General features: G+C 46.9%; 5 protein-coding genes across 9 annotated transcripts; 3 read left to right on the top strand and 2 right to left on the bottom strand.

Annotated features, from left to right (window-relative positions):
* The first annotated feature begins 49 nt into the window (after positions 1-49).
* Positions 50-1,428, top strand: LOC111072558. The gene has a single exon (XM_022364504.2). The coding sequence runs from the start codon at positions 149-151 to the stop codon at positions 1,034-1,036; it is 888 nt and encodes a 295-aa protein (XP_022220196.2). The 5' UTR covers positions 50-148; the 3' UTR covers positions 1,037-1,428.
* On the bottom strand, positions 1,085-9,124 carry LOC111072556 (ethanolamine-phosphate cytidylyltransferase). 4 transcript variants are annotated; one of them, XM_022364500.2, is made up of 7 exons: positions 8,712-9,124; positions 4,047-4,297; positions 3,915-3,981; positions 3,728-3,840; positions 2,549-2,715; positions 2,300-2,485; positions 1,085-2,212 (listed from the first exon to the last, which is right to left on the bottom strand). In XM_022364500.2, the coding sequence occupies exons 1-7, from the start codon at positions 8,849-8,851 to the stop codon at positions 1,895-1,897; spliced, it is 1,242 nt and encodes a 413-aa protein (XP_022220192.2). In that variant the 5' UTR covers positions 8,852-9,124; the 3' UTR covers positions 1,085-1,894. The 4 variants fall into 4 exon arrangements, with proteins under 4 accessions (XP_022220192.2, XP_022220194.2, XP_022220195.2 ...); XM_022364502.2 differs by having other exon boundaries at positions 2,549-2,655; positions 8,712-9,123; XM_022364503.2 differs by having other exon boundaries at positions 2,549-2,649; positions 8,712-9,123.
* A 357-nt stretch (positions 9,125-9,481) lies between these two features.
* LOC111072512 lies at positions 9,482-15,568 on the top strand. Its single transcript, XM_041592468.1, has 5 exons — positions 9,482-10,162; positions 10,227-11,969; positions 12,033-14,225; positions 14,293-14,491; positions 14,565-15,568. The coding sequence occupies exons 1-5, from the start codon at positions 9,724-9,726 to the stop codon at positions 15,367-15,369; spliced, it is 5,379 nt and encodes a 1,792-aa protein (XP_041448402.1). The 5' UTR covers positions 9,482-9,723; the 3' UTR covers positions 15,370-15,568.
* Positions 15,569-15,791: 223 nt separating this feature from the next.
* LOC111072555 (ER degradation-enhancing alpha-mannosidase-like protein 3) lies at positions 15,792-20,427 on the bottom strand. 2 transcript variants are annotated; one of them, XM_022364499.2, is made up of 8 exons: positions 20,037-20,427; positions 19,552-19,972; positions 19,345-19,491; positions 18,455-19,274; positions 17,998-18,391; positions 17,693-17,937; positions 17,408-17,506; positions 15,792-17,349 (listed from the first exon to the last, which is right to left on the bottom strand). In XM_022364499.2, the coding sequence occupies exons 2-8, from the start codon at positions 19,710-19,712 to the stop codon at positions 16,819-16,821; spliced, it is 2,397 nt and encodes a 798-aa protein (XP_022220191.1). In that variant the 5' UTR covers positions 19,713-19,972; positions 20,037-20,427; the 3' UTR covers positions 15,792-16,818. The 2 variants fall into 2 exon arrangements, with proteins under 2 accessions (XP_022220191.1, XP_022220190.1); XM_022364498.2 differs by having other exon boundaries at positions 15,795-17,349; positions 17,666-17,937; positions 20,037-20,426.
* Positions 20,428-21,038: 611 nt separating this feature from the next.
* LOC111072566 (methyltransferase-like protein 17, mitochondrial) lies at positions 21,039-23,212 on the top strand. Its single transcript, XM_022364515.2, has 3 exons — positions 21,039-22,107; positions 22,173-22,462; positions 22,527-23,212. Exons 1-3 carry the CDS (start codon positions 21,115-21,117, stop codon positions 22,657-22,659), a joined length of 1,416 nt encoding a protein of 471 aa, XP_022220207.1. The 5' UTR covers positions 21,039-21,114; the 3' UTR covers positions 22,660-23,212.
* The last annotated feature ends 3,662 nt before the right edge of the window (positions 23,213-26,874 follow it).

Below are 26,874 nucleotides of genomic sequence, written 5' to 3'. Positions count from 1 at the left end.
AATGCTAAGATTGTTATGGATCCCGTTCTGTATGAAGAGACCCTTTGCGTTCCATAGCGAAAGTTGTCACATTCACTTCCAAATTCCCAGCAAAATTATGCCGTTGAATCAGGTTTCTGTCTACTGAGCTTTTCGTACCCATCCGAGCATGTCTGTCTTACTTCCGACCTTTCACTCCGCTTCAAATAAAACAGATTCCAGTGATCCAAAGCAGAGGCACAAAAGAAGGAAACGTCACATACAGGACACCCAGTCCTACTCCAGCGTCAAACTGCCCATATCGGAAGCCTCGACGTCGGAGGTCAGGTTCCTGAGACTGAACCGATACGAGTACAAGTCAATCACATCACAATCCAGCTTACAAAATTCGTCGCTGTTTGAGACAGCCAGAAACAAATCAAATTGGTCCCAACTTCGCCTGATTCGCTGTCCGTGCCATGCCTGCCAGTGCTCTCTGGAGCCCAGTGGTCTGCTGGGCCATTATCTGAGGGACCATCTGCACGGGATGGGTCTTCCGTTTGTGGAGATGAGGCCGGAGAAGAAGACTTCTCTGTGCTGCCATGTCAGCAGCCTGGAGCACGATGTGAATACGCTTCTGGGGGTCTTTGGGTACCGTCGCGCCGGCCTCAACCCGCTCAAATGCGCCCGTAACACTCATTTGCCGGCGGAGTATCGCCAGTATTCACAGCATGGCGTCCTCATGGTCTTTGGCTGTCGCACCCAGCACTCTCTGCTGTGGCACCGCAAACCAGCCGTTGATGAAGTGCTGGCCGTCTGGGTGACTACTCCACTGCAGGATGTGACAGTCTCCCTGCGCCTGCAGGTCCAGGCAGCACAGTCCTCGCGCTGCTACTCCAAGCCCTTAAAGGCTCGCCCCGTCTCCGCGACCCAAGACTGCAAGGAGTTCATCAAAACCGACCGCAACGCCATACTCATCAGCGTCGAAGACCTACGCGGGCTAATGGCTAATGTGGATGTGTGGCAGCAGCTGCTCACAGTGGAGCTAAAGTTACTCGGCGAACAGAAGAAGATTTAGTCGACAACAAATTTATACATAAATATGCTTAATTTTTTTTTTTTTGGATTACTTTTTGGCCATGTACATAAATATATTTTAATCTAGAGCTAAACATTGAACATAAAACATTAGGAGTAGCATTAGCGGACAAGAACTTGCACTAGGTTGGATATATGTGTATTTGAAGACAAAATATCAGAGATTACTTTTGATAGATCCAGAGTTCGTTCACTTTCTTCCACTTGGGGCCACTTGCGGCTAGAGTTCCCATTTGTATTTACACTTCAAGCACAAGCCAGGCTGATAACTATATACTGTAGATTAGCGATTAGACAAGTTCATTGCTTTTGGCCTAAACTAATATATTTCGTACAATTTTGAGAGTTTGCTTTCCACTCACTCATGACTCTTGCTTCTCAACACTTATTACATAGAATTTACAATTTTGAGCTTACATACAATTTAGATTTTAAATATGCTATTATCGTAGTGTATATATATATATCGATTTATATAACTTTATATATCATTGAGGCTTGCAGAGAGCCTCCTGCATGCCTCCTGCCTGCCTGACTGCGAGCCCTCAGCTATTCAAAAATTGTACTAGAAAACGAGATGCGCGTGCACGAGCCGATCCGCTGTCCAGGGGGGTAGTAACTGAGTGTTGCTTGTGGGAGCGGGGGCTTGCGTGTTGTGAGGCTGCCACGCCCTGAACATAACATATAACGAAACAAGGGGCAACAAAGCCCAAATAAAAATTTAAACTAAACACTAAACAAAACGAAAAACTAAAAAACGAAACTAAAATATTTAAAATAAAACATCCGTCTAGTGTGTGAAATCGGAAGGAGGGACGGGGGACTGCTCCAGCTGCTGCTAGCCCGCCTTCTGGGTCTGCTTCTGCCGTTGCAACGCCTCAAAGGCCTCGATTTCCTTCTTCTCTTTGGCCTGGTTGCGGCGCTCATACTCCAGACGATGCGAGATGATGCGCTCCACAATCCGCTCGGTGGTCATCTCATTGCCAGAGTCGATCAGCTCGAAAATGGCTTTCGTCTTTGGCACGGCATACGGATCAATTTTACCATCCTCCATCGCAATAGGAGTGCGTCCATGGCAGACCACATCGATTTTGAAGTGTTCGAGCAGCTCCTCGGTGACGCAGTACGGCGCTCCAATCACCACCTCATTGACAAACTATAGAAGGAAAGAGAAGCCAGAGCAGTGTTAAAAAAAGGAGCAGCTCAAGCCGACTAAGACTTAGCCGATAGACGCAGATCGTACCTTGCATGCCAACACGCTGAGCACGCGCTCGTGCAGATTCATAATGGGGTAATTGCTGCCCTTGTACGAATTGACCACGGGATCTGTGTGAAGGCCAACAATCAAATAGTCGCCCAGCTTGCTAGCCTTCTCCAGGAAGTCCAAATGTCCCACATGGAATAGATCAAAGGCTCCAGCCACATATACCTGAAAAGAACCATATTCGATTTAGAACGAGTCTGATTAGTCATAGCTTAGTAGTTTACTTACAATCTTGTCGCCGGCATTTGGTGACTTGCCATCGCTGAACTGTATTATCTTTTGTGTGGTGGGCAAGAACTGACTGCAGCCGGTCCAGGGACTTTTGGCAGCTGAATCTTGACCCATATTCGATGAACCTGGATGGGATTTTATTTGTAGTAGTTTTAACATTTTCGCTGTTTATGCAATTTGTTTGGTAATTGGTTGGAAAAGCAAACACAGACGAATGAGAGAGCAGTGTAGTATATAAGATAGAGCATTTGAATTTGCATTTACATTTACGTTTACATTTAGAGGAATTGATTTGGATTTGGTTTTGAATTCAGATTTGATTTGAATTGGATATTGATATTTGATTGCAGATTGCAGATTACAGATTACGGATAGCAGGTCATTGCAGGTCATATTTTTGATACATTTCATATTTTCATTTGTCATTCGATTCGCGGGCGCGCACACGCACAGGACATTTGGTATTTGGCATTTGAGGATTTAGCATAGATTTGCATATACGAGTAGTAGATTATTTGTTTTGTTAGTGGTAAACAGTGCGTACATAGAAATAAAAAGAAGAGAAATAGTAAAAATGTAGAGAGCAACATAAGTCAAAGGATTAGTCACGGATCAAACAAGTCAAAAACGGTACGCCCTGTACGGAAAATATACAGGATCAACTAACAGCGTAAGCTAAGCGTACGGTGGAGTGCCAACGATATGTAGGCCTTATCCCAACAATAACAACAACAAAAATCTCTTAAAAGCTTCATGCACATGCCATGTATTTTGTTATATTGCATTGCATTCTCCTTTAAAGCATTCGCTTGGTTTTTTTTGCTGCTAATACTATTATTGTAGACAATATATACATATATAGCTACATATATGAATTGTTCATACTTGGAACTGAGATTCGATTTGATTCGTGGTTTACGCGCAGCATGCAGAGCAACGTACAACAAAGAGTAACAGAAGGAAACAGTCCGGGGGGAGAGAGAGTTTGGAGTGGTAAAAGAAAGAAAAAACCTTAGTCTAAAGTTAGTATTTGTTAAAAATGAAAGAACTCAATGGAACGGAACACTCAATGAAACAAGGATTGTGCTGGCGGCTGTGATTCAATGGGCATTTCAGGGACAAAAATTAAACTTATTTCGATGCAAAAGCCGGAGCCATATAGCAAGCGGAAGCTACCTTCTTTCTCGATGTCGTATTCGGCGGATCCCTGGCGGAAGTGGTTGCGTGTCAGCAGCAACATGCGACCCACCAGATCGGTTGTCGAGACGCCAGCTGTGCGTCGGACCTCCCTGTTGATTGGACAGGAAAAGGAGAACCCAAGTTATGTTCAGCTCAAGTTCAGCTATTTTCAGGCAGTACTCACTTGTAGCGATTGGCCGACTTGACCAGATGATATGTATCGACACCCTCAGCGGTCATTGTAATATCATCTGCAATTAATAAAACAAGTTAAAGAGAGTTGCAATAGAGTAGATCGTGATATTTGGGTACTCACCGCCATGCACACAGAAATCACAGTTGTTCTGATCGAGAACCTCCAGAGTGGTCACATAGGGGGCACCTAGAACCACCTCATCGACCCACTTGATGCCCCTGACCATCTTGACGCGCTCCTCCTCGGTGAAGACGGGCGGTCCCTTGTGTTTGGTTATCTCATCGTCGGTGTGAATGCCGACAATTACCTTATCGCCAAGTGCTTTGGCTTGTCGCAGAGAATTGGCATGCCCAAAGTGTACCATATCATAGCTGTGGCAATGGAATGGAATTGCACGTTAATTAGTTAGATATTAGTACGACTGTCTTCTATGAGGGAAGTGTGGCAGAAGACACGACACGCTCTTTGTTTATCTTTTCTGAGAACACCTGTATAGATTACAAACTTTCTATCGCACGGGAAATGTACTGTCTTCCGGTTAACAAATTGGAATAGATTGGAAAACAAGAGCGACCTTGGAGCATGGAAATCGGAAGTCAATGCTTCCCATGCTACTACCTCCCATAGTGGTTGCGTGAGTCATGTGGTTCCTAGAAATTAGTTTTTTTCGGATCTCGCTTGATAAGCCCAGGCTGGAAGCTTTAATATGAGCTCTGATCTCGTCTATATGTGCATATATACTGGCATATCGCCTTGCTAGTACAAAGTATGAAGAGATTTGCATTCAACCGAGACTCGGGTTCAAGTAACTTTTGCTTCTGAGCAAAAGATCCTCACTCTAAAACGTGGGATTCCGTAACTGGCGTATCTGCTGCGTTTAGATAGTATTTTTATCCCCATGCATAGTAGAAAGATCTCTGGGATGAAAGTTCATTTACAAAGTAGCCATAAATAAATGCTCGGAGCAATAAAATCAGCTTTGGTTGACAGAAGGATTACAAGTAATTGAGAGCCGTCGCTTTTGACCCGCAGCCGTACTCGTAAACTTGCGGTGGGGCTCAGGCTTGAATGCATACGAAAGTACCTACGTACACGTATAATATAAATCATTTACTACATCGTTTACATAAAACGCCCCATTCAACGCAAAGTCCATGCGCGTCAGCAAAGTGTCTGATGTTGTGTGGCGCGGCTCAATGCCGACCAGTACAGACCAGTAGCTGAGTGACTGACTTGACTGATGGCTATCCCCAAAGCCCGGCTTTGTGCTCCACTTAAGCGCCGCAGCAGCATTGGTCAAGATTGCACATTGGACCCGATCATCTGTTGGCATAAAGACATAAAGAGAGGGCGAGAGATGACTGGAGCAACAAGAGATATGTACGTTTGATTTCTGTGTGCCATTTAGCAATTTTTAATTGCAATTGTGCTCAAGCAGCGTGTCCACATACTCGTACATATATATACACAAACAGCACATGTGAGTGCGAATGCGAGGGCGAATACTCATTCCCCGTCGTTTCGATTCTAAAGCTATTTCCATACGCACGGCACACACGTGCCATGAGCCAATTTTGGATTTGGATTAGTTCGGCACTTGACAGACGTGACGATCCATTCAAAGTCTGTAAATTGCATTACTTGTGCATTATTGAATGACATTTTTCATTTAAATAGTCGAAAGCAATGGACCGGATCGAGACACACAAATTGGACACAGTATTTTTCCACCCAAATCAGACTGCTGCAAAGCGAATTGATTCACTTTGTCAATAAATAAGAGCAAAGAAGTCCGTTAGTAGTCCAACCAAAATATGCTGACAATAATATTACGATACAAGCATATCTATATACTTAGAAGAATTTAACTTACTATGGAACTTAAGGTTTGAAATCATTTTGCATGCAGGGGTGTGGTCTGAAAAAGGAGGCCAGACAGAAATATGGTGACACACCTTAGATAGCATGCAGCAATTATATAGCACCCAAACGAAACAAAACAGTTAAGAACCACACACGAAAATATATGTATGATAAGGAGTGAGTAAACGTCACCATTATCGGTTCCGTCTAACTGATTAGACCACATATGTGAGTACACGTCGTAGACTCTTGAATGTAGCTTGCTACGAATGTGGGTAAATAATACATATATTCTAGGATTATATAATATATTTGTACAATTAACGCTTTTCAGCCATTTCGCACATATAAGATCAAGGTTGTCAAAATACCTTGACAATAAACAGAGAATATTTTCTGGGTATATTTAGACGTTCATCTTTTGGATGTGGCTGGGCCGTTCGATTGTTAAAAAGTGAAGCCAAAAGAGACTCTACTACGTCACGGAATACGAGCATAATGAAGAGCCAAAAATAAAGCTACTTCGAACATGGGTACATGGAGGGGTGGGGAACATTTGGCTGATAGTAACAGCACACAGCTGGTAGCCGTAGGCGTAGACGAAGAGCAGGGACAGGCAGTAGCAGCTAGTAAAAACGTGGGGCCATTCATTAATCGAGAGGGAAAAACCTTTGCTCCCGGAGATTTTCTGCCATAGAGAAGAGGAGAGAAATCTGTGCCGAGTGCGGGGGAAACAAACATGCGAGTAATATGTACCATGCATACGAGTATGTACATACATATATTATATTATTGTACTCTATATGTAGAACAGGCTTCGGGGGCCGCTTAATCAATTGAGAGAGCAACAAGCGGCGACACAAGCGACAACGACGAATGTTGCTGATTAAAAAAATATCACGCGATTCTTAGTAGAATTTGTGCTCTGACGACCGGGGGTCTTAGCGGGTACCCAGGGACCTGCGCGGCAACCATTTACAACAAGTATTACGAGCATCATTCAATTGTTTTTGAACTGTTTTTGAGCTCAAGTTCATTGACATTGATCGGAAATAGATCAGAGAGAGGTGACTGAGTGAGTGCCGTAGGAGAAGGCAGGCTCAGGCTCATTCTCATTGCTTGCGTCAATCTCTGCTGATTAGAGACGATTTTTGTGAACCGGACCGAAGAGTCGCTGGGTTAATGGGCGGATTCCTCTCTGATTCCTCCACACAAAAATGTGTACCAAAATAAATTGCTTGTTTATATTTTTTATTTTTTGCTTTTTGCGGAGCCCCCCCAACATCCGCAGAGCAGCTGAGCTGATAGTGCCGTTTGAATATTGGTTGGCGGATCCCTCGACAGCTTATCAGCCTTAAATGTTTCGCTGGACTTGATACTTGGGGTGTGCGACCCCTATTGGGGCTAAGGGAGAGATTACCCGGAAATACAAGTACATGTGATTTATTATACTTAAAAATCCGGATTTAGAAAAGGAAATTCCATTGACAAAGGAAGCCAATTTGTGAGTCCGAAGACGTCTTCGTTTTGTTATCGGATATGGCGTCTATACATGGATTCTAAATGTGCATCTAATGCACTCTGATAGATTTTGTATATATTCTTTATACAGTTATTTATCCTTTACACTCGAATGTAATTAAGAAAGCATTTTCAGTGTTTTGGGATTATAAAATCCAATTTTAATTATATCCTTCAAGATTTTACAGGTACTCCTCTCCTCACAGCCAAGCTAAGCCCTTTCCTTTGCGACCCTCAAGGCCTGCTGCAAAATGGCAATGAAAAATGTACACAAAAGAATGCCAGACGATGAGGAGAGGCCCCATATGGGATGGGATGGGTCAATGGCGATGGCGATGGCCAAACCATGAACTGGAAATTGGGCGTGGGATGGAGACGAGGACGAGGCATGCGCAAACCCCAATCACGTGATGTTTGGATGGATGGGTTGCCACAGTCAACAACGGCCACGTAAACGCACCCGCCCCGGAAAGAGAAACGTGCCGGTGCGGCCAGCAGCCACTGTATCGGGTAAGAACAAATCTCGCTTCTCACTCTGTGCACATACACAGAATCATACGATGATGATTTTATTTGTATTATATGTATACATATGTACATATATTTTGTTTGGGCATGCGGCATTGTTTTTTTTATGGAACAACAGAGAGAGTGAGGACAGAGAGGATAAACAATTGATATATTCGGAGATGTAAATATGTATGTATGTACATATATGCTTCTGAGACGTTCAGCGGAAGCCACAATAAAAAAGAAGGAAATTTCTGTCGTCTAATAAAGCAAATAAATAAAACTTGTTATGGTAGGCCATTCCATCCATCTACGGAGTACATATAGCATTATCGCCGTAGAATGCGTCATTCTCGATTAAGATAAACCGGTTTTGGCCTATCCTATGCAATCAAATGTTAAATGGAGAGAGCTCCAAAGCAATAATACGAGCAAAAGAGAACATGCAGCACTCGGAGCACTAGCAAATGCGTCAAATTCCTCGGAATACCTACATGCATTTACCCCATTACATGTACATATGTATACTATTGCATTAATATGTCGAGCGATCTTTCGGTTCTAATTGACCTTGAACCTGAAATAGACACTATATAGCGGACGGATTGAACACTAGAATTATACGTAATTCCTGTGAAATGTCTTGCTTTGACCCACTGTACGTGTACTTGCCCGCCGGCCAGCCTTTACCGTTCCCCCCCTCCTGGCTATCAATAAAGTGACGCAAGCGAACGACAGCGATTACCGTTAGTGGTACGTTTTTGTGGATATTATTTCACCGTTTTCAAGGAACTCTATACAAATACCAAAGGTTCTTGGATTGAAGTAGTCGCTGGCACAATCTTCACCCCTTCCCCTCTGCCAAAAATGAATGTATGACCAATGACTCACCATCCGTCGCACCAGACGCGGACGTCTTTGCCTTTGGTTGGGGTTTCCTTTTCCTGCTGCTGTGTGGTTGCGGTGGCGGTGCCGTTGCACTGACTGTAGCTCTGGCCAGAATTGCAGCCGTTTACAGATTTGTCACTCATTGTTGATTTATTGAATTTTCCGCTTTAAATTTATATTTGACGTTGACTTCGTTTTAGACGCACATTGATGAGTAAAAGTAGCGTTTTTATTTTATTTCTTGTTTTTTTCCGGAGAGCGGACGACACGACGTTCACACTTCGAGCGCTCGGATGTTTTGTGATGTGTTCAGAGTTACGAGCACGCTTAGTACTTTTATTTCGAATGCCACTAAGTTTTTGTTGTTCACCAGCAACTTATCAGCGCGCGGGCGCATGGGATGGGGAATGGGAAAATTGTAGTCAAGTTAGCATAGGCGAGTGAACATGGTTTTTTACTGTATTTTTTTTGTATTCCAGCCAGCTGTTTGCAGTCAATCGATTAATCGATTGGGGGTATCTTGGCGAAAAAACCAAGTTAAATTTGTGGCTGGCAAAAAACGCGCCATTGATTTTTATTTTCATTTAGTACTTTTTATCTTGTCTCATTAGTACGTTTAAACATATAAGTACAGATTTGAGCGATTATATTTCATTGGGATACCGATGAATGCGATGCATCTATTGGTGGGCAGTAACGATAACCAAATAAAAGAATACCCCTATCCGTAGAGGTGTAATCAAAAGTAATCACAAAAAAGAATTTGTTGCTGCCAAAATATAAAATACATGAAATATGTGCGTTGCTATACGCACAAAAATATCCTAACAAGGCAGGCTTTGACAATCAATCATGTTGTGCAGCCATACGGAGTTGAGGCTTTATATTTTATGTTGTACACAGCATTGAGCACAGTTTTTAAAATTTCACGTGTAATTTCCGAAAAAAAATCTTCCACAATTGCTACCATTATTCAATCTCTTCAGTTTTAATCGATTTGGCGTGAACTAATACAATGTCGAAGCGGGACAGGGCCTACGCGCAGGCAGAAGAACGGTGGCTCGACCTCGTCTCGTCGAGCAGTGGCATAGTGCCACAATCAGTCGCCGCACCAGGTCCCCTGGGCGTGGAAGTGGCCGATGAAGAACGGCCACATTTAAGCCGGGAACAGATCGCGAATGAGCAGCAGCTGCTGGATCCCGCGGTGGACAGCCTGCTGCACATCATCTCCGACGATTCGGAGATTTGCAGTCTCATATCGAGCGATGGCACCGACTTCCATGGCTGGCTTGATCAGGACGACGTGGATACCACAGAGGAGACCGTAGGCCATGACGTCTACGGACTCTGTCGCACCATGCAGTCACAGGCCGAAGATCTACAAGCCACAAACTACTCTGCCTGCACACCACCCAAACGGCCGCGAATGAGCTGCGAAATAATCGAAATCAATGGTTAGTTTTTGGTCAACCTCAAGCACAGGGTTTTGTGTAACTTAATAGCATCCTTTTTTTTTAGATTCTCCAGAGGCGGCCACAGACTCGGGCGTGGTCTTTATGCAATCGGTTTCCACAAATCCCGGGGTTCTGCTCACCAACGGCAGCCTCGTCGATGCTCGTCTGTTTGAGATTCTGCCGCATAGCGAGGAGCAAGCTCTCGAAATGGTTGACCCAAGCAGTGCCGAGCAGTGCGTTGTCTACGAAGACGTGGACGGTGAAATCGTCCTGGCCGAGGAGCACTGCTGCGAGATAATAGTCTCGACGCAGAACGAGCAGGCCTTCCTTATGTCCGGCAACGGAGCTCTGATCCGGCATCATCTGAACGGCTCGGGCTACATCGATGGCGTGGCAGGGGATGAGGATGAGGAAGGGACGCACATGGAGGCCGGCAACAATGTATATCTCAGCGATGCGGCTCTGGACCAGCCCATGGTCCATCATCATGAGCTGGTCGAAGGAGATGGGCTCGAGGATGAGGAGGCGCACAACGACAATGACAATGAGAATGATGCAAACTTTGTGGACGACACTCCGCTGGAGGAAGAGCGTCCCGACATTTGTCAGGTGTACGATCACGAGTTGGAGGACCACGACAACGAGGGGGAGGAGGAGGATGAGATCCAGCAGGGGCACCATCATCATCAGCTACATCTGGAACAGGAGCTTCCTCTGGAGCATGTCCCAGAGATGGACACAGAGCAATCCCAGCAGCCCATTGTTATCAGCGACATGGAGGAGGAGGAGCAGCCCGAACCGGAGCCCGAGGCTGAGCACAGCAGCCCCACACAATTTCCAAATAGCTCTTCGTCCACGCCCAACGGCAGCGACAACTACGCAGATTTCAATCTGGGCCTGGGCGATGAGGATAGGCCAAGGAAAATACATCCGGCAAAGCGCAAGTATCCTCCACTGCTGAAGAACACCCTCTTCTCGGAGGCCATGGACCGGCGGCTGGCCACCATCTGCCAGGCCCAGCCACAGATGAGTCTCAGTGAGAAGGTGGAGACCTGGGAGACGGCCACCACCCACGACTGTGAGGCTGTCGAGGATGTGGAGAACTTCCAGGCCACCTTCGAGCAGCACGAGGCTTCCATTCCGCACCAGCGGCACAGCTTCAACGAGTTTTGCGAGACATTGGTTCGCAATATGGAAAAGGTAAGCCGCCAGTTTATGCATAGTCCAGCCCAATCGGCAGTGGACCAGGACCAGGCCAGCGCCAGCCAAGGGACATCCGCTCCGGAGAAGCCCCCCATTCAGCGACGCCAGCTGCATGTGCTGCCCACAGAGGATACCATTATTCTGGACGAGGATGACGAGGATGATTGCTACGAGGTGGGCGGGGACAATCCATCTGTGGCCACCCTCACACCGGAGGCTGAATTGCAGGCACTCTCCTCGGAGCAGGAGGAGCAGCAGCAGCAGCAGCTGCTGGAGGACTTCAAAATGGTGCCCGACATGAAGACAATTCAGACACAGACCTCAGTCCAGAGACTGGCCACAAAGGAGACTTCCACAGCAGATCTGGCACCGCTGGCAGTGGCCTCAGTGTCCACTGCATCCGCAGAATCTCCCGCCCCTGCTGTCGCTCTCGCAGCCATGCCGGCTGCTATTGCTATTAATTCCACGGAAACTGAAGTTGACCGTGAGCTGGCGGACGTTGTCCTTGGCTTGATGCGAAAGAATGTCACGAAACGGCACAAAGAGCTACTGCTGGAGGAGCAGCAGCATTCCCGCTATCGGGAGAGTCCCAATCCCCCATCGGGTAAGGGTTTCCTCCGTGTGCCATACCATTACGAGGTCTAATCTTTCTCTGTTTCCCCCACAGATGTGTCGCTTAGCCTGAGGGTTGGACAGAATGCTGACGCCTTTGGCGATTGCCCCAACGATGCCATGTTCTACGAGCAGCAGGAGTTCTGCAACTATCTGGGACTCACGGAGATGTCCACGGCCAATGCAGTAGCCACGGCCATGCGGGAGCTGGCCAACAGCACGGTGGCCCGACGCTCCCTGAGAGTGCGGCCGCAGGAGCAGCTGGACAGGATGCGATGTGATGTGCGTGGCAAGCGGAAGAAGAGGAAACAGCAGCTTCAGCAGCTTGTGGCTTTGAACACCAGCAGTGAGCAGAGCACAGAGGAGCAAGCCGCAGCCTTAGTCGCGGAAGAGCAGCGTCAGTCCACCCAAGCGTATGACCAATACTATGAGGCACAGGGCGATCACCCAATATCCTCGGATGCGGAGGACGAGGGGGCGGCGGATGGAGAGGCTGACGATAGATGCTCGAAGTCTGAATTGGTGGAGGCGGCCTTTGCCCAGGTCTATGCCGCTGTCACACCCACCCAGGACCAGTTGCTGGAGACCGTGCAGCAGCAGCACCACCAGCCAGAGAAGGACACAAGGTGCTCCAAGTCTGAACTGGTAGAGGCTGCCTTCGCCCAGGTCTACGCCGCTGCCGCCCCGGCCCGTGAGGAGCTGCTGGAGTGTATGCAGAAGCGCTTGCGACAGGCACGTGAGACGAAGCCATCCATCTACATTGTCCAATCGATGAGTAATGCTCCGCCAGTGGCGCTGCCAGTGGCACAACCAACGCCGCGCGCACCCACACGCACGCGTACCCTCACGCCCTCTCCCACCCGCAACGTCGAGACGGCGGGCTATGGCGGTCCGCGTCCCTCTGTGGAGAGCTCCAGCCCAGACAGATCCAGACAGCTGAAACACAATCCAAAGCCAACTAAAAACCAAGCACAAACCTCCAAAACTCCCCGAAAGAGTCAGGCTGAGAGCAAGAAGCCAAGGACATCGGTGGGTGCATCGTCTCCTACCAAAGCGGGAGCACCTGCCCGCACCCGCGACCTGGTCACGCGCTCCACCACGCACATGAACTCGAAGCTGCTACGCAATCGAAAGGTCAGCCTTCTGAAGAGCTATGCTCTCTCGGATGCGGATGCTCAGGGCAGGGGCAAGCGACTGAGCGGTGGCACCGCCGCAGGAGCAGCCCCGAAGAAGTCTGCCAAAGGAAGCGCGAAGAAAGCAACGGAGGCCACGGAGACCCTGGATAAGAAGTTGCCCGAACAGCATCGTCTCGAGCAGCAGCAGACGACGGCTGCTGCTCCACCGCATTCTCCCAAAAAGACGGTAGGGAAGGTAACCAACGCCGTGGTCGGAGATGCTGGAGGTAATCGCCCAAAGAGCTACAGGCGTGCGCGAGCCCACACGATGCCTGGGGCTGGGGTCTCTGTTCAAACAGCAGCTGGACCCTTGCCTTTTGCCCAGTTTCCCAGTTCTCTCCATGTAACTGCTGATCCTCATCAAATCAAGGCCTTGATGGACGACTCCCAAGAGTTTTTCGCAAAACATGCACGCACATCCCCAGCTAAAGACCTCGTGGGTCGATATTTGTTAAGTGCCCGTCAGTTTGCCCAACCTCAAGAGCCACTGTTGGAGCAGCAGCAGCTTTACATGCAGGCCAATCCCCCGAGCTACAGCCAGTATATGCAAACAAACAATTCAAACTATGCCCAGTATGCCAGTTTGGCCAAGCCCGTCTTGGTCTATCCGCCACCGAGAGGATCGGATATCGGACAGAAGGAGAGGGAGAAGGATATACATTTCTCGCGTCGTCGGCCGTCGCAGCAGACGGATAATGCTGGGTCATATACCGATATCAATCGTACCCTTCCCCCCGGTAGCATGGTCCGACTCTGCGATGGATCTCGTATGCTAAGCAACCCGCTGGCGGGCAAACACGGCAAAGTGTTGTACATCTACTATGAGCTGGACCAGCTGATAGTTCTGCAGGAGCACTGCGTCAGCTTCTGGAAGTACTCGAAGGTCTTCAATGTCTTGCACAAGCCACGTACGCCAAGCTCAGCACAGGAGAATAAAGCCTCGACACACTCGATACTTCCGGGCCAAGGCACTGAGTCGAAAGCCACAGAATCGGAACACTCCTATGCAGAGGAAGACTTTGAACGGGGCCCGCGTTGGGTGAATCTGGGAAAACTGAGGCGCATTACGAATGGTGCGTACTTTATATCTTACATCTTACATATGTGCACCTTTTCTAATTTCCAACTGCTTTCCAACAGACAATGAGGTGTTTGCGCCGTTCGGGAATAGACTTTGTGTGCACAATTCAACGCCTGTGTACGTGGAGATGCGCTGCCATCCGCTGGACCACCACAAGCGGGAAGTGACGCTGACGTCGCTGCATGTGAACGTTTACTACTACTGCGAGGAGGAGCTGCGCCCCAAGATGCATTCCGTGCATTTGGATGCGGTCAGCTGGTGAGTCTTCACAAATCGAACCACAGTCAAACATTCAATCATAATTGATGTGTTCTCTATTCGCTCTTTTCAGTGACGGGTCGCATGTGATTTTCACAAGCATTGCAGAGTCTCGCTACTTTGTGGTGGCCTGGCAGCAGGAGGTGGTGATGGGTAAGCCGCGCTCGGGCATCTGCAAGTACTCGCTGACCCCCACGCTGGACACGCTGGCCTCGATACGCGAGTTCAAGCAGCTGCGGCACGAGCTGAAGCACATTGAGTGCCTCACGGAGGATCGCCTGATTGGCTATGGACTGACACGCATCACGATCTGGGACCATCGCAGCGGAGACACGCTGATGAACTATGACCTCTGCTGCCCGCTGGGCCGCACTCTGGCCACCATGCACTACCCCAGCTTCGAAATGGACCAGAGCAGCATGCTGGTGCTCTATCAGCACATCGAGTCCCAGGAGCAGTTGGACAAGCCCTCCGAGGTACACGTGATTGCCTGCGAGCTGTCGCATGCGACGCCCTCGCATCGTCTGTTGCAGGTGCACCGCCTGCCAACACCTCAGTTTAATGAGCAGATTCAGGCCGTCAACACCGGGGACCACCTGATCCTCAAGGCCGGCACTGGCGAAGAGATTTGGATAAGTTCCGCCGATCCCAGGCAGTTGACGTACGTGGCACCTCAGGCGAATGGCTCACAGCGCTTCTATGCGCGCCACAAGTCACAGGTTATCGAGTTGTCGCCGCGCACCCTCACCGTGGACAGCATCGCCAACCACATGCTGCAACTGGCCGTTCAGCAGCAGCAACAGATTATGAACAGCAGCCAGTCGACCATGTCAGCATCTGGCACTGCTTCAATCCAGTCCATGCCCGTACCAGTATGAACCGACAGAGAGGCTCCCTTAGCCCAAGTTCTTTATCTAGCCGTCTGTTCCTGCTCCTTGTGCGACTTGTGTCTCTCACCAGATTCGACGATACGTTAATGGCGTCTAAATCTGAAATGTAATATTCATAAATCCCACAGACGAACTCTCACTCGTACATCAAATATACTTGAAGGTATCGGATGATACAGCCCCTGTACGGCGCTTCACGCTTATTATTTCACTACCCTCCCCTCACTACCCCTCTCCAGCAATTGTTTTCGATAACTTTCTCTAGTCTAAGTCCTAATCCTAAGTCGGCCTTAATTAAGTCATCCATTTGTATTATCTAAGTGTTTTTTATTTCATTGGCTTTTCGTTTTCTTTTTTTTATTATTTGAACTTTTCTAAAAGAAAAACAAAACTCTAGGCATATTGTAAATTAGTTAACGTAGTTCTAGCCCCTAAATATTAAATTTGATCTACTGCTCGCGAATGGAATCGAGTAGAACAGTAGGAGTGTCATATAATATGAGTTAAGCGACGGAAACCAAAATGGAAACAAGCCGAATGTCATTAAATGGATCCCTTTTCAAATATATCTATAATTGTATAATTAATGTATGTTTTCATAGACCCCTGGGGATATAAGCCTTATGGGTGCGAAGCGGTAGGGAGAGTGCAGGAATACAGGTACAAGTGGCATAAAGCATAAGATCGGGCAACATTATCATATTTAAAGCTTCCTAATATTTCAAGGGTACATATTTAAACTTTGGTTCACTTTTAATTCATGAACTCGAACGAAATGCAAAAAAGGCATTGGTTTGGTTTTATCAAATTCTCGTATATTTTAAACTATTTTGGTATATGAACTAAACAATTTCAACTACAGATTGGCTTCTTGTTCTCGACTTATTGCTTAATAATCTAGTTATTCTTAAAATTAAACATTAATTAGTACTTTGTTAGTTGCTACGATCTAATGTTGTATGTACAAAAGATTTACTTACACGGAAAGTAAAACTCGTATAAAAATCCGAAGGCGAGGCTGCGGAACTACACTTTGACAATGTACGTACCATGTATGGGTATATCTGAATATCTGAAGTTGTTAGATCGGCCCGGCAATAGTTGCAGCTACTAGAAAGCCAATCGCTAGCCTGAGAGTTGCGCCGAACCGAATCACAAAAATCACACGCAAGCAAAAAAGTCCCCAAAGAGGAAAGTTCTAAAAGTCACGGCTAGCTCAAGCGGTTCCGTTAACGGGTTTACGGGGGGAAGGGTGGATCCTTACGTGTCTAGTAAAGTACAAGAATTTTATAATGTAGTTGCTACTGAGCGGCTAAAATGTACAATTTACGAATGTTGAAATTTCGATTGATACTTTTTCAAAAATGTTTATCGAAAAGCACTTTTGAGAGCCGCAGAAGCAGAAGCGTTTACGGTGGGGTGGGTGGACAGTAGGCACTACAATTCCCTGTCCGGCTTTTGGGTCGATGCCGTCGTATCGTTTTGCCGCCCCTCTTTGGCCAGTTGCCAGCGCTTGAACTCCACCATTTGCATGATTCGCACACGGAGCGGATGCTCGCGCCGCTTCATCACCGCCGCCAGTTTACTGAACTCCACGTTGTACATGAAGACCACGGGTATGAGTACATCGTCGGTGCCATCGCCGGACATGGCAAACATGGGTTGCGTCTCGCCGGAAGAACCTGGTACATTATCACAGACAATTAAAGCCACAGCGCCAGCCTTTTGCGCCAGTCGTGCCTTGCTGACAAACGTGCAATCGCCGCGCTCGGCCACCAGAACCTTTCCCCTCGCATCATCGCCATCCTCCTCCTGATTGAGCTTCTCATCGCAGGCTCGCAATGGTTTGGCCAGAATGATATCGCCCTCCACAAACTGCTCGCCAATCAGCTCTGGACTAAAGTGCGAAGGTCCGGCCATAAGGGCAGTCCAGTCCTGAAGCTTCTCATCAGTGGCATAAGCCACGGCCTTTAAAATTATGGATAATATAGTTACATTTATTTGTGCTTCTGATTAATTTACGCACTTGCAGTTGCGCCAGCTGATTCATGCTCTGAATCTTAGTTAGCTCCAGCATCTCCTGCATAAATTGTAGTCCCATTTCGCCCTCTTCGTGACTCTTGGCCTGTGTTTGAATAAACATAATATAGAGAGAATATATATGATGATCCCATCATCAGATAAAAACCAGAAAAAGGAGAAGCAGCGATTACTTATAATGTTAAACGCAACCAAAGAAAAAAAAAGAGGAAAAGAAAAATGCAAAACAGAACGAAAAACTTACATTATAGAAACTATGAAACAGTCGCACCTTGCCTTGGCTGCGGTCCCCTACCGAAACCATGGTGATGCCCATGTCGTAAACAGCTCGCAGATGATCTGCATTGCTTGCCTGAAAATCCAGGGCGCTGAGTCGCTTGCCACTGCTGGTGCGCGGGCACGAGCCCGTAATGAAGTTGCGCAATGGTTTGCGTACTTTCTCAGGAAAAAGCTTATTGGAACTGGGGCAGGTGCGCATGAAGTCGAGTACATTGTGCTCGTCCGATTGCCGAAAGCCTGTAAGTGAAATCTGTAAGTGACAAGGGAGTCTTTAGGGGATCACTGTGGTTCACTCACTAAACGTGGCATTCCCTAGTTGTGCAATCGACAGGGGCAGCAGATGCGCTTCCGTGGTGAAGACAAACTCATCCACATTTATGATCAGATCTTGCGGATCGGAGAACAGCAGAAACAGATACTTGAATGTCTCGGAGAGGACGAACGAGTCCATGCGGTCCTCGTGCTTGCCCGTCCGCACATCATTCACAGCCGCATAGCCGCAGGAGACCTTTGCATACTGCTGCAGAGTCTTCAGCGCACGCTTGCCCACTTGGAGGTAGTGGTGGTCGCCCGTGGCACGGTACAAAAAGTACGTTGACTCGATGAACTCGGGCCGTAGATGATGCTGGCCCCAATGGATTTGAAAGTCAACCGTAAATGCTTCTGGAATAAGATTGTGCATCTGCATAACCTATTTTAAAGAGTAAACACAATTCATTATGTTATGCACAGTAGTTAAAATGGATTGACGCACCTGGTAGAGCATCTCGTGGGTCTGTACCGCTGGCTTCAGATCACCGGACAATACTTGGAGGCCCGGCCAGAAGGCCAGCAGCGAGTCCATGAAGTTCCTGGACTTGGCGTGCGGCCTGTGCATTAGCACGTCCAGGAGCATGGGTCCCTCGCTGACGTACTTCATCACGGCGTTGTAGTGGCGATTGAAACGAGCCAGATACTTGTCGTCGCCCAGCAGGACGTACGATTTGAACAAATACTCGTAGTAGCTATCGATGCCGGCACCCACGCCCGAGTCGCGACGAACCCAATCGCCGGAGTGGACATTCAGGACGGTACCCATCAGGTCTGAGCCGCGGTGGCGCAGCTTCCACAGCGCATCCATTGCGGCATGGGCACGCACCTCGAATATGGGGTCACCCGTGAGTCGCGACAAGGCAGCAAACTCCAGCAGTATCGTGCCTGCACAGGCCGTACACGTTTCCCGCGACTTCTTCAGCATGGGATCCTTCATGCCGTGGCGCAGGTTTACCCTGGCATGCGGTATCCCCGTGGAGGTATTGAACGCCGGCAGCAGCCGATAGCCCAGCTCGCGCGCCATCTCCAGCATCTCCCCCTTGTACCAGTGCATCACATCCACCTGCTTCTGCAGATATTCGGAGAGAATGTGGGCCGAGAGCAGGCCGCCCACCATTCGAATGTTTGTCTCGAACACCGAGACAATAATGTCGCTGTCGAACTGGACATCACGGATGACCAATTTGACGGCATGCTCAAACTCTGTGAAGTCACCGAGCAGCACCAGCGTATCCAAAGTATCCACCAGGGTCATGGAGAAGCTACAACACACATAAGGCCACAGTCCGTACATTTCAAGCTCAACTTGCACTCCAAACTTTCCACACTCACTTTCCCAGTATGTCATCCATGTCGCCCCGCGAAGGTGTCACGCCGCGGTAGCGCCCTTTGCAGGAGAGAGGCATCAGCTCGTCGGCTGGATAGGCATTTTCCATGTAAGCACGATACGCATGGTAAAACATGTCGCGGGCCTCTTCCCTGCAAACGAAGACGGAATAAGAGTTTGACTACCATTCTACTCATCTACCATTCACTCACCTTAGCTCCGTTCTCTCCTTGTGGGACATATTCTGTGTGGGCATGGCGGTGTCACTGCTGAGTACACTAGCGACCAGGATGAGCAGGGCCAGTAGGAACAGTGTGAACATCAGCCGCTGGGCGGAGGAGGATATGGATGTGGACATGCCTGGTGAAGACATTGTGTTGCAGTGGATGTGGTGGAAGGGTGGCCCAGATTGGAAATCGCTAGCTCGAGGGAAGGCGTTCACTTTGCTTTTCGGCAGCCAGAGTTGCTGCTGATGTCGTTGCCTTCGTCGTCGCCGTTGTGACGTTGACCTTCACTTTGAACGTGTTGTTATAATTATTTCGTGTGCGTCGCGACGTCTCTCTCAAAGTCGTTTTTGTTGACTTCTCTTTGGGCCCGTGGTCCGTCCGCTTGCTTTAACTTTTAAGCCAGCCACTGAAAGTTAATTGAAACTGTAAGCTAATCATTATAGCTGCCACAGCACAGCAACGCAACTCACCAAATAATTTTGATTCCAAAACCAACAACAAACGACGACCTAATTTTTCAATTTTATAATATATGACGTTTTGTGGCGAAAACAATTGGTCGCACTTTTTCCTGCTCGTTCACCAGCAGCACATGCATTTTTCCCGAGTGCGTGCCAGCCAAACACTGAATTTATTTTTAATCTTGTTTTCTACTTCTTTATTTGCTCCAATAACAAAACACCACGACTGCAGCGACACACGCTGCTACTCCGCGAGATTTATTCCTTCTGCGGACTGATATGCAATTGACGGCTTATGGTCTGGGAAGATATGGCTACAAGTCCGCCTCGCTGGCAATTATGTTATATATTATATTATCAATTTATTGCATATATCCGCTAATTTCCACCCGCGAATTCACGGAAAAAATATACTCAGAAATATACCAAAATATACCTTATCATTTTCAAAATATACCGAGGAAAAAAGAACTTAGCCCACTTAACCCCCTATAATAAAACAGTGAAAAACATTCAATGACAACTAATGACAACTGGTAGGGACAATTGTTCTGCTAACAACGGGCTACCGACACTATCCAAACAGTACGTTCGGTGTATGAACTGGCACAACTATATACTGTATGGTTAGTGATTAAACTATATTTAAAATGAAAACAAGACCTAAATTTTGAATTTGCAAATACTCGCGACATGGCGCGAAGATATTCAAGTATTGATCAGCACTGCTAGTTATCGATACACGATAGCAGAAGTGGGAGCCACAAAGAAAGAAATTTAAAATATAAAAGACCAAAAATACTAAAAGTAAGCCGCGGACCAAAACTGTATGATTAGTGCTAAGACTCAGCGCTGAACATACATTTTTCTACGATTAATTAACCAAAAATATGCAAGGTGTGTGACCTAAACATGGTCGTCCAAAAAAGTGAAACGCAGTGTGACCACGCAAATCTCAGACACTCTTAATACACCTTATCATTTTCAAAATATACCGGAAATATACCGAGACCGATATACCGAAACAAACAGAACAAAACACCGGCAAACGCGTGTTGCATCATTTACAGTTAATTTAACTTTAACAATGCAATTTACACTAAATTGCACAAGAAGGCATGTAGCGCCGCGACTGTATCGGTTTACAAGTAAAATCGCCGTCGATGTGGAACCAACAGTGATTTCCGGTCTGGAGCAAGCCACATTGAAGCCGAGGAAGCATCCTGGCATCGTCAAGGCTAACCATCTTGAGCTACCCCAACAATTGGGCGACACACTACGGCGCATTATAGGAGACCATCCCGTCAAGAAAGTCCTGCAGGACTGCCAGATGCTCAATTCATACGTCAGGTCCCGACATCCCCCACCAACCCTGGCAGAAATCGAAAACAAAAAGAAACTGATTGTTGAGGAGGTGAATTCCAAGATGTCCCTGGAACGTTTGGCCACGCTAAGCGAGGAGGAAGCGGATCGCTGGAAACGCAAGCGGGAGCTGGAGATCAATAAACGCCTGAGCCAGCGCACGTATGCCTGGAAGCGCATCGAGTACGGTGCCTACGAAGCCATTGTCTATGCGGTGGCCAGAGGAGCCCAAGAGTATGCGGTCCTGAAGAGAGTTCTCACAGAGCTGGCACAGCGAGATGAGCAGTTTAAGCCCCGCAGCTACTTTGACTTTGGCTCCGGGGTCGGCACTGGCATGTGGGTGGCCAGTGAACTGTGGAAAGAGAACATATTTGAGTACTATAATGTGGATCGATCCAGGGAAATGAATGAGCTCTCCGAGCTGATCCTACGGGACGGCCAGGAAAATAAGCAAATCTCATTGCGAAACGTGTTCTACCGCCAGTTTCTGCCCGCCATTGAAACAAAATATGATTTAGTCATTATTTCGCATACTCTCTTTGAGATGGTGGACAAGGCACAGCGAGAAGAGATTCTGCTCAACCTGTGGCGCAAGTGTGATGGCTATATGGTCATTGCCGAAGAAGGAACACGACGTGGCTGCGAGCTGGTCAACGAAGCCAGACGTTTTCTTTTGCGTGTCAATGATGAGGACCTGCAAGGCCATACAGTTGCTCCGGTAAGCTCTAAAATTGTTTTTCATATCCGTATACAATTATTTTAGTCCAAGTATTCCACTCTCAGTGCCCACACGATGTACGTTGTCCCCGTCTTAGAGATCTGGCAGATCGAACACCCTGCAATTTCCCTGTAAAATACGCTCCACTGCGACTGAGCAGCGATTCCTCCGCAGATCGCCAAACCTCCCTCTACAGCTATGCTATTTTGAAGAAGGGTCACGTCTCAGACACCTCTCGCCCTTGGCCCCGCATTGTGCGTCCCACCTTGGTGCGGTCAAAGCATGCGATTTGCCGTCTCTGCACGGAAGAGGGAAAGTTGCAAGAGGTCATCTTCACGAAGGCCAAGCACGGGAAGTAAGTCCCCAAATGTTTTCTCAGATGTTCGTCCCTATCTCACGATACTGTTTCCCTGTTCTAGATCGGCATACAGCTGTGCCAAAGTCAGCCGTTGGGGCGATCGCCTGCCCATGGCCGTGGGTCCGCCGCAACCACGTAGTCCGACGACGAATCCTTCCCATACAGACCAGCCCCCCCAGCCGGAGTTGGCGTAGTTTAAATTTAAGCATTGTTGATTTACCTTAATAGGCATAATGTTACACATTGCCAAGCCCGCGGCTAATTGGTACTAAACACTGGCGTCCAATTAGTCGATTTAATTATGTGCAAACAAATCGTTGCGGACGGAGCAAAAATTAATTAAATAGTTGCATTTAAATTAACCATACAATCCAAATGGCAGAGCCCCATGCTCATTGATACTAAATTTCGTTGAAAGGCTGAAACACTCCCTCACCTAGATTTTAATGCTGGCAGAGCCAATGTGGCAAGACAAAGGCAGATTCGGCTGGGTTGGCCGCAGTGTGGGATCAGCTTTTTATATAATGTACAGTTGGCGATACGATATAAGTTATGTGCATACACATGTGTATACCATGGCTTGTACATAGAAATCGTTTGGCCAATGTTCAACGTTGTCAGCACAGTGTGTTGGAAGGAGAGGGTGGCTGGTTGGCCAGCTAGTAGGTGTGTCATCCCGCTTTCCATCAATTTAACAACTTTGAGCATTATAATCCTGAATCTATTTTTTGATCTTTCGGGGAAAATTAAATTCTGTTTCTTTGTGGTTAGTTTTAAAAATGAGATCGTGTATTGCTTCACCCTTTTAAAGAATTCTAATTTTTAACTTTCAATTAGCGATAATAGATCCGAAGGGCCCAGATGTCTGGCCAAGCCCAGTTCTGTTGGGACTTACAGTATACACTCGAATTGGGCTGACATTTGGCTACGTAGTGTGTCTGTTTGTTGGTATTAATATGCGACGCGCCCTTTTAATGACCGCAGATCATCCCCGCAGCTATTCAACGCTTCCTTGTTTCCGTGTCCTTCGTCCTGTGTGCCTGTGAGGCAAAAAGGGCATAACGTGCGAGAGTGGGGTTGAAAAAGGGCAATTGGTGGGGCGCGAAAAGTGGCACGTCCGTGGCTGGGTGTGGTTACCCCCCAGTCCATGCCAATACATAAACTTTTAGGGATTGGCTTTTGGAAGAAGGTGTGTTCTAGAGAAACAGACTGTGGATAAATATAACTGACTTATAAGCATGGCTAGCGAAAGAATAGCAATCATTAAAGTGCTCTACCTATGGATATCCTTGCAGTTTTCAGTTAGTACATCTAAATGTGCTAAAATTCTACTATTTCTGTAACAGGTGAATCCTTATTTTTCTTTCATTTGGATTCCTGATGGGCGACCAAAAACACAAATCTTGAATGTCCTGTCCGAGTGGATCATACATAATGTTGGGGCTTCAAACCCCTCTTGGGGGCTATTGAAAATAAATGATTTATATGATTGTCTTGCCCTTAGATTCTTACAGTTCTACAGTCCACGCATTGCACCTGGAGTCTAATTTAATTAGGAAATGCATTTTCCAAGTATTAACCCATTTAGAAATTCATATAACACTTAAATGGCAGGATATATGACAGGATCCAGCTACGAGTATGTGCCCAATGATACAATATGTGGCAGCCCAAGCCCACTTCTGTCCGAACACGCGTCATGACAAACCCTGGGGCTGTGGCATCTCCATCTTCGTTGGTCGGATTCTATATTATAGGTGAGGTCGCGTCGCTCGTTAAAAAGGCGCGTTCTATGATGGTGTTAGCTGTCGTTCTGCTTCCATTTGGATGTTTGTATTAGTAAGGTGCGTCCCACAACAACAGCAGCACAGCACAACGGTGGCGCTTAGAAAGCATGCGCCGCTGTTGCAAGTACTGGCCGCTATTGACCCACCCACCCATACAGTCAGCCGACCCCGACCGAGCACTCAGCCAACCAGCGAGGCAGCCGGTACGCCAGTACATTGTTCTTGCAGGTTCCTTTTGTTCTGAGTCTCTAATTCTAATGCCGACTCCCCCGGCCAGCAGCAGCGGCGGGAAATGTTTCACATAGACGCACGGCTCTGGGTCGATCACAAGTGGCATTATGGGAGTCTACCTAGAGGTTGGCGGTTCGTTCTATGCATCAGTTCCACTCCGAGCGTGGCCAGGAATAGTTGCGGTCGCGGTTTCACTTTCTCATCCAAGTGTCCCTTCAAGTTTTGGAGTTTATCCATTTTCCTTGATATCCAATCATGTGCCGGCATATTTCATTCGCGCCTGTATCTTGCTGAACCGTAACCATCATGGTCTTTCATTCCGGTTGAGCAAAATTTCAGGTGTGTGAGAAATTTGTTAAGCAATCTTCATGATGTCTTCATCAGCAGCTGGATTCGGGATTTTAATTCTGTTTGTGGTGAGTCTTTAGGGCGCTTCAAGAGGGATGCATTGGATCAATTATGCAAAAACATAAACCACTTCCGATGCGACTAAGATCAGATGTGGGCAGAGATCTTATTGCGCTTTTTTTCAACGAACTCAAGTTCATAAAGTTGCTCTAATCAGTTCAGGGAGAACCAGGGAGAAAGCTATAAAGAAGCAATGCACACGACCATGTCAGATCGCCTACGACAATGCGACGATTCGTCGTTACGGCGTTGACGTCGATCAAGAGCTTTCAAAGAAGCCGCAATTGCTTGGACTTTGTTTATTTAGCAGAAAAGCACCATAACGACAGCGACATGGACAGTACATAAAAAGCCAGGTACGATAGAGTGGGGGGGCTGGGACTAGAATGATATTTGTAAATTTTTGCACTGCGAGGAGCGTGAATCGCGGGAAAAAGACGAGGGTGTGTGGAATAAGTCAGCCAGAGATTGCCTTGATTTAATCAGAAGAGATGCGTTTCCAGCCGGTTTATTTACGATTTCCTATAGCTTACGACTGACTATACGAGTATAATGTATGGCGCGAACGATTGTAAATCGTAATCTTATCGTAGAGCTGGTAAGTTTCTCGCAGACGTGCAGATTGTGTTTTAGTCAATATTTGAACCTATCAAACACTAATGTAAATTGTTATTTATAATATGTTTGACTTCCCTCAGAGATATGATCCCTTCCATGCCCGTGGCCATGCCTATAGCGGTTCAGAATCTCCCGAATTTTTTGAAAAATTCATCAAGTGCTCGAGGGCTAATCGGGGGACGAGCTGCTGAAACCAGCTCCAACTTCGAAATGGAAATCAACAGTTAAAAACCCATGACATAGCGCTCAACCCGATTTCATTTCATATTGTTTCTTTTTTCCCCTATTCTCTATACAACTTTACGATTACTAGGCATGGGAACATATCAATCGGATTTTGTTTAGCTAGAGTCGAGAGAACGGTCAAAGTCCAGCCAGAGGATTGAATCAGAGTGCTACAAGCGACGGACTGTCGGTTCATGGGTTGTGTAATGAGGCAACAATTACGATAATAGCTAAATAAATACTTATCAATCAAGTTTATTCTCCAAACTAAACAAAGCAAAAACTGAAAAAAAAACATTCGAGCTGGGGCAGGGCTCTTAAAAAGTGATCATCATGATCCCAACCTAGAAAAATGCGATTTTGGTTACTGCATCGATTCGGGACGAAGTAGCGCATTATGTACGAATTTTGAATAGGGCCAAATACTAGTATGTAAATTAAAGTTTGTATTGGAATACAACTACATTTAAGAAACAAATTTTCGTGTCAACATTTTTTTTCTCTACAAAATTTCATGGCGCATACCATAGCTATATAGTATGAACGAAAAATGGATGGATGGCAATCAATGGCAGAGAGAGTGAAAGATGGTAAGAATGAAATATGATAATATGCATATCGGACGAACAGAGGGATCCCAGGGTACATGCACACAAGGTAAGGTCATTCTACGATCCAGGGATAAGATGCTCTCCTCGCACTTTTTGCTCTCATTGTGTCAAGGCAAGCAAAGCTCCGGGTACCTTGGAGATTCATATACAAATATGTGTATACATACATATATGTACATACATACAAATGTATGTATATAGTCCCATTGTAAAGTTGCTCGATAATGTCATGACGGGGATAGAGCTGGGCATTGTTCTACGTTTTTGCTGCCAATGAGTTCAGAATAAAAGCGAAATGAAGAATCCGACAGCAACAAGAAATCATTTTATTACGTACAATACGAGTATTATGAAGAATCGAAGAAATTCGATGTGGACTTGTGACCCGGGCGATCGGGTTGTAGATCGTGCTACCAAAAAGGTAATCAGCTGCCCCATAGGTGTGTATTTGAGTTTTTAACAGGTATTTGCGATTGAGTGTGTGTGTGCTTGTATAGAGAGAGAATGAGCTTCTTATCAGTGAAGGAAA

Source organism: Drosophila obscura, unplaced genomic scaffold, assembly GCF_018151105.1.
Source record: "Drosophila obscura isolate BZ-5 IFL unplaced genomic scaffold, ASM1815110v1 contig_179, whole genome shotgun sequence".
NCBI classification, from domain to species: domain Eukaryota; kingdom Metazoa; phylum Arthropoda; class Insecta; order Diptera; family Drosophilidae; genus Drosophila; species Drosophila obscura.
This window is presented reverse-complemented; position numbering and strand designations above follow the sequence as displayed.

Coding starts and splice junctions, on each gene's coding strand:
- LOC111072558 (XM_022364504.2), top strand. CDS start 149: ATGTCTGTCTTACTTCCGACCTTTCACTCCGCTTCAAATAAAACAGAT.
- LOC111072556 (XM_022364500.2), bottom strand. CDS start 8,851: ATGAGTGACAAATCTGTAAACGGCTGCAATTCTGGCCAGAGCTACAGT. Junction 3,841..3,914: donor AAGTCGGCCAATCGCTACAA/GTGAGTACTGCC, acceptor TCCAATCAACAG/GGAGGTCCGACGCACAGCTG. Junction 2,486..2,548: donor CAAATGCCGGCGACAAGATT/GTAAGTAAACTA, acceptor GGTTCTTTTCAG/GTATATGTGGCTGGAGCCTT.
- LOC111072512 (XM_041592468.1), top strand. CDS start 9,724: ATGTCGAAGCGGGACAGGGCCTACGCGCAGGCAGAAGAACGGTGGCTC. Junction 14,226..14,292: donor ACTGAGGCGCATTACGAATG/GTGCGTACTTTA, acceptor GCTTTCCAACAG/ACAATGAGGTGTTTGCGCCG. Junction 14,492..14,564: donor CATTTGGATGCGGTCAGCTG/GTGAGTCTTCAC, acceptor CGCTCTTTTCAG/TGACGGGTCGCATGTGATTT.
- LOC111072555 (XM_022364498.2), bottom strand. CDS start 19,712: ATGTCTTCACCAGGCATGTCCACATCCATATCCTCCTCCGCCCAGCGG. Junction 17,507..17,665: donor TGTTTCATAGTTTCTATAAT/GTAAGTTTTTCG, acceptor ATTCAAACACAG/GCCAAGAGTCACGAAGAGGG. Junction 17,350..17,407: donor ATCAGCTGGCGCAACTGCAA/GTGCGTAAATTA, acceptor ATAATTTTAAAG/GCCGTGGCTTATGCCACTGA.
- LOC111072566 (XM_022364515.2), top strand. CDS start 21,115: ATGCAATTTACACTAAATTGCACAAGAAGGCATGTAGCGCCGCGACTG. Junction 22,108..22,172: donor AAGGCCATACAGTTGCTCCG/GTAAGCTCTAAA, acceptor TTCCACTCTCAG/TGCCCACACGATGTACGTTG. Junction 22,463..22,526: donor ACGAAGGCCAAGCACGGGAA/GTAAGTCCCCAA, acceptor TCCCTGTTCTAG/ATCGGCATACAGCTGTGCCA.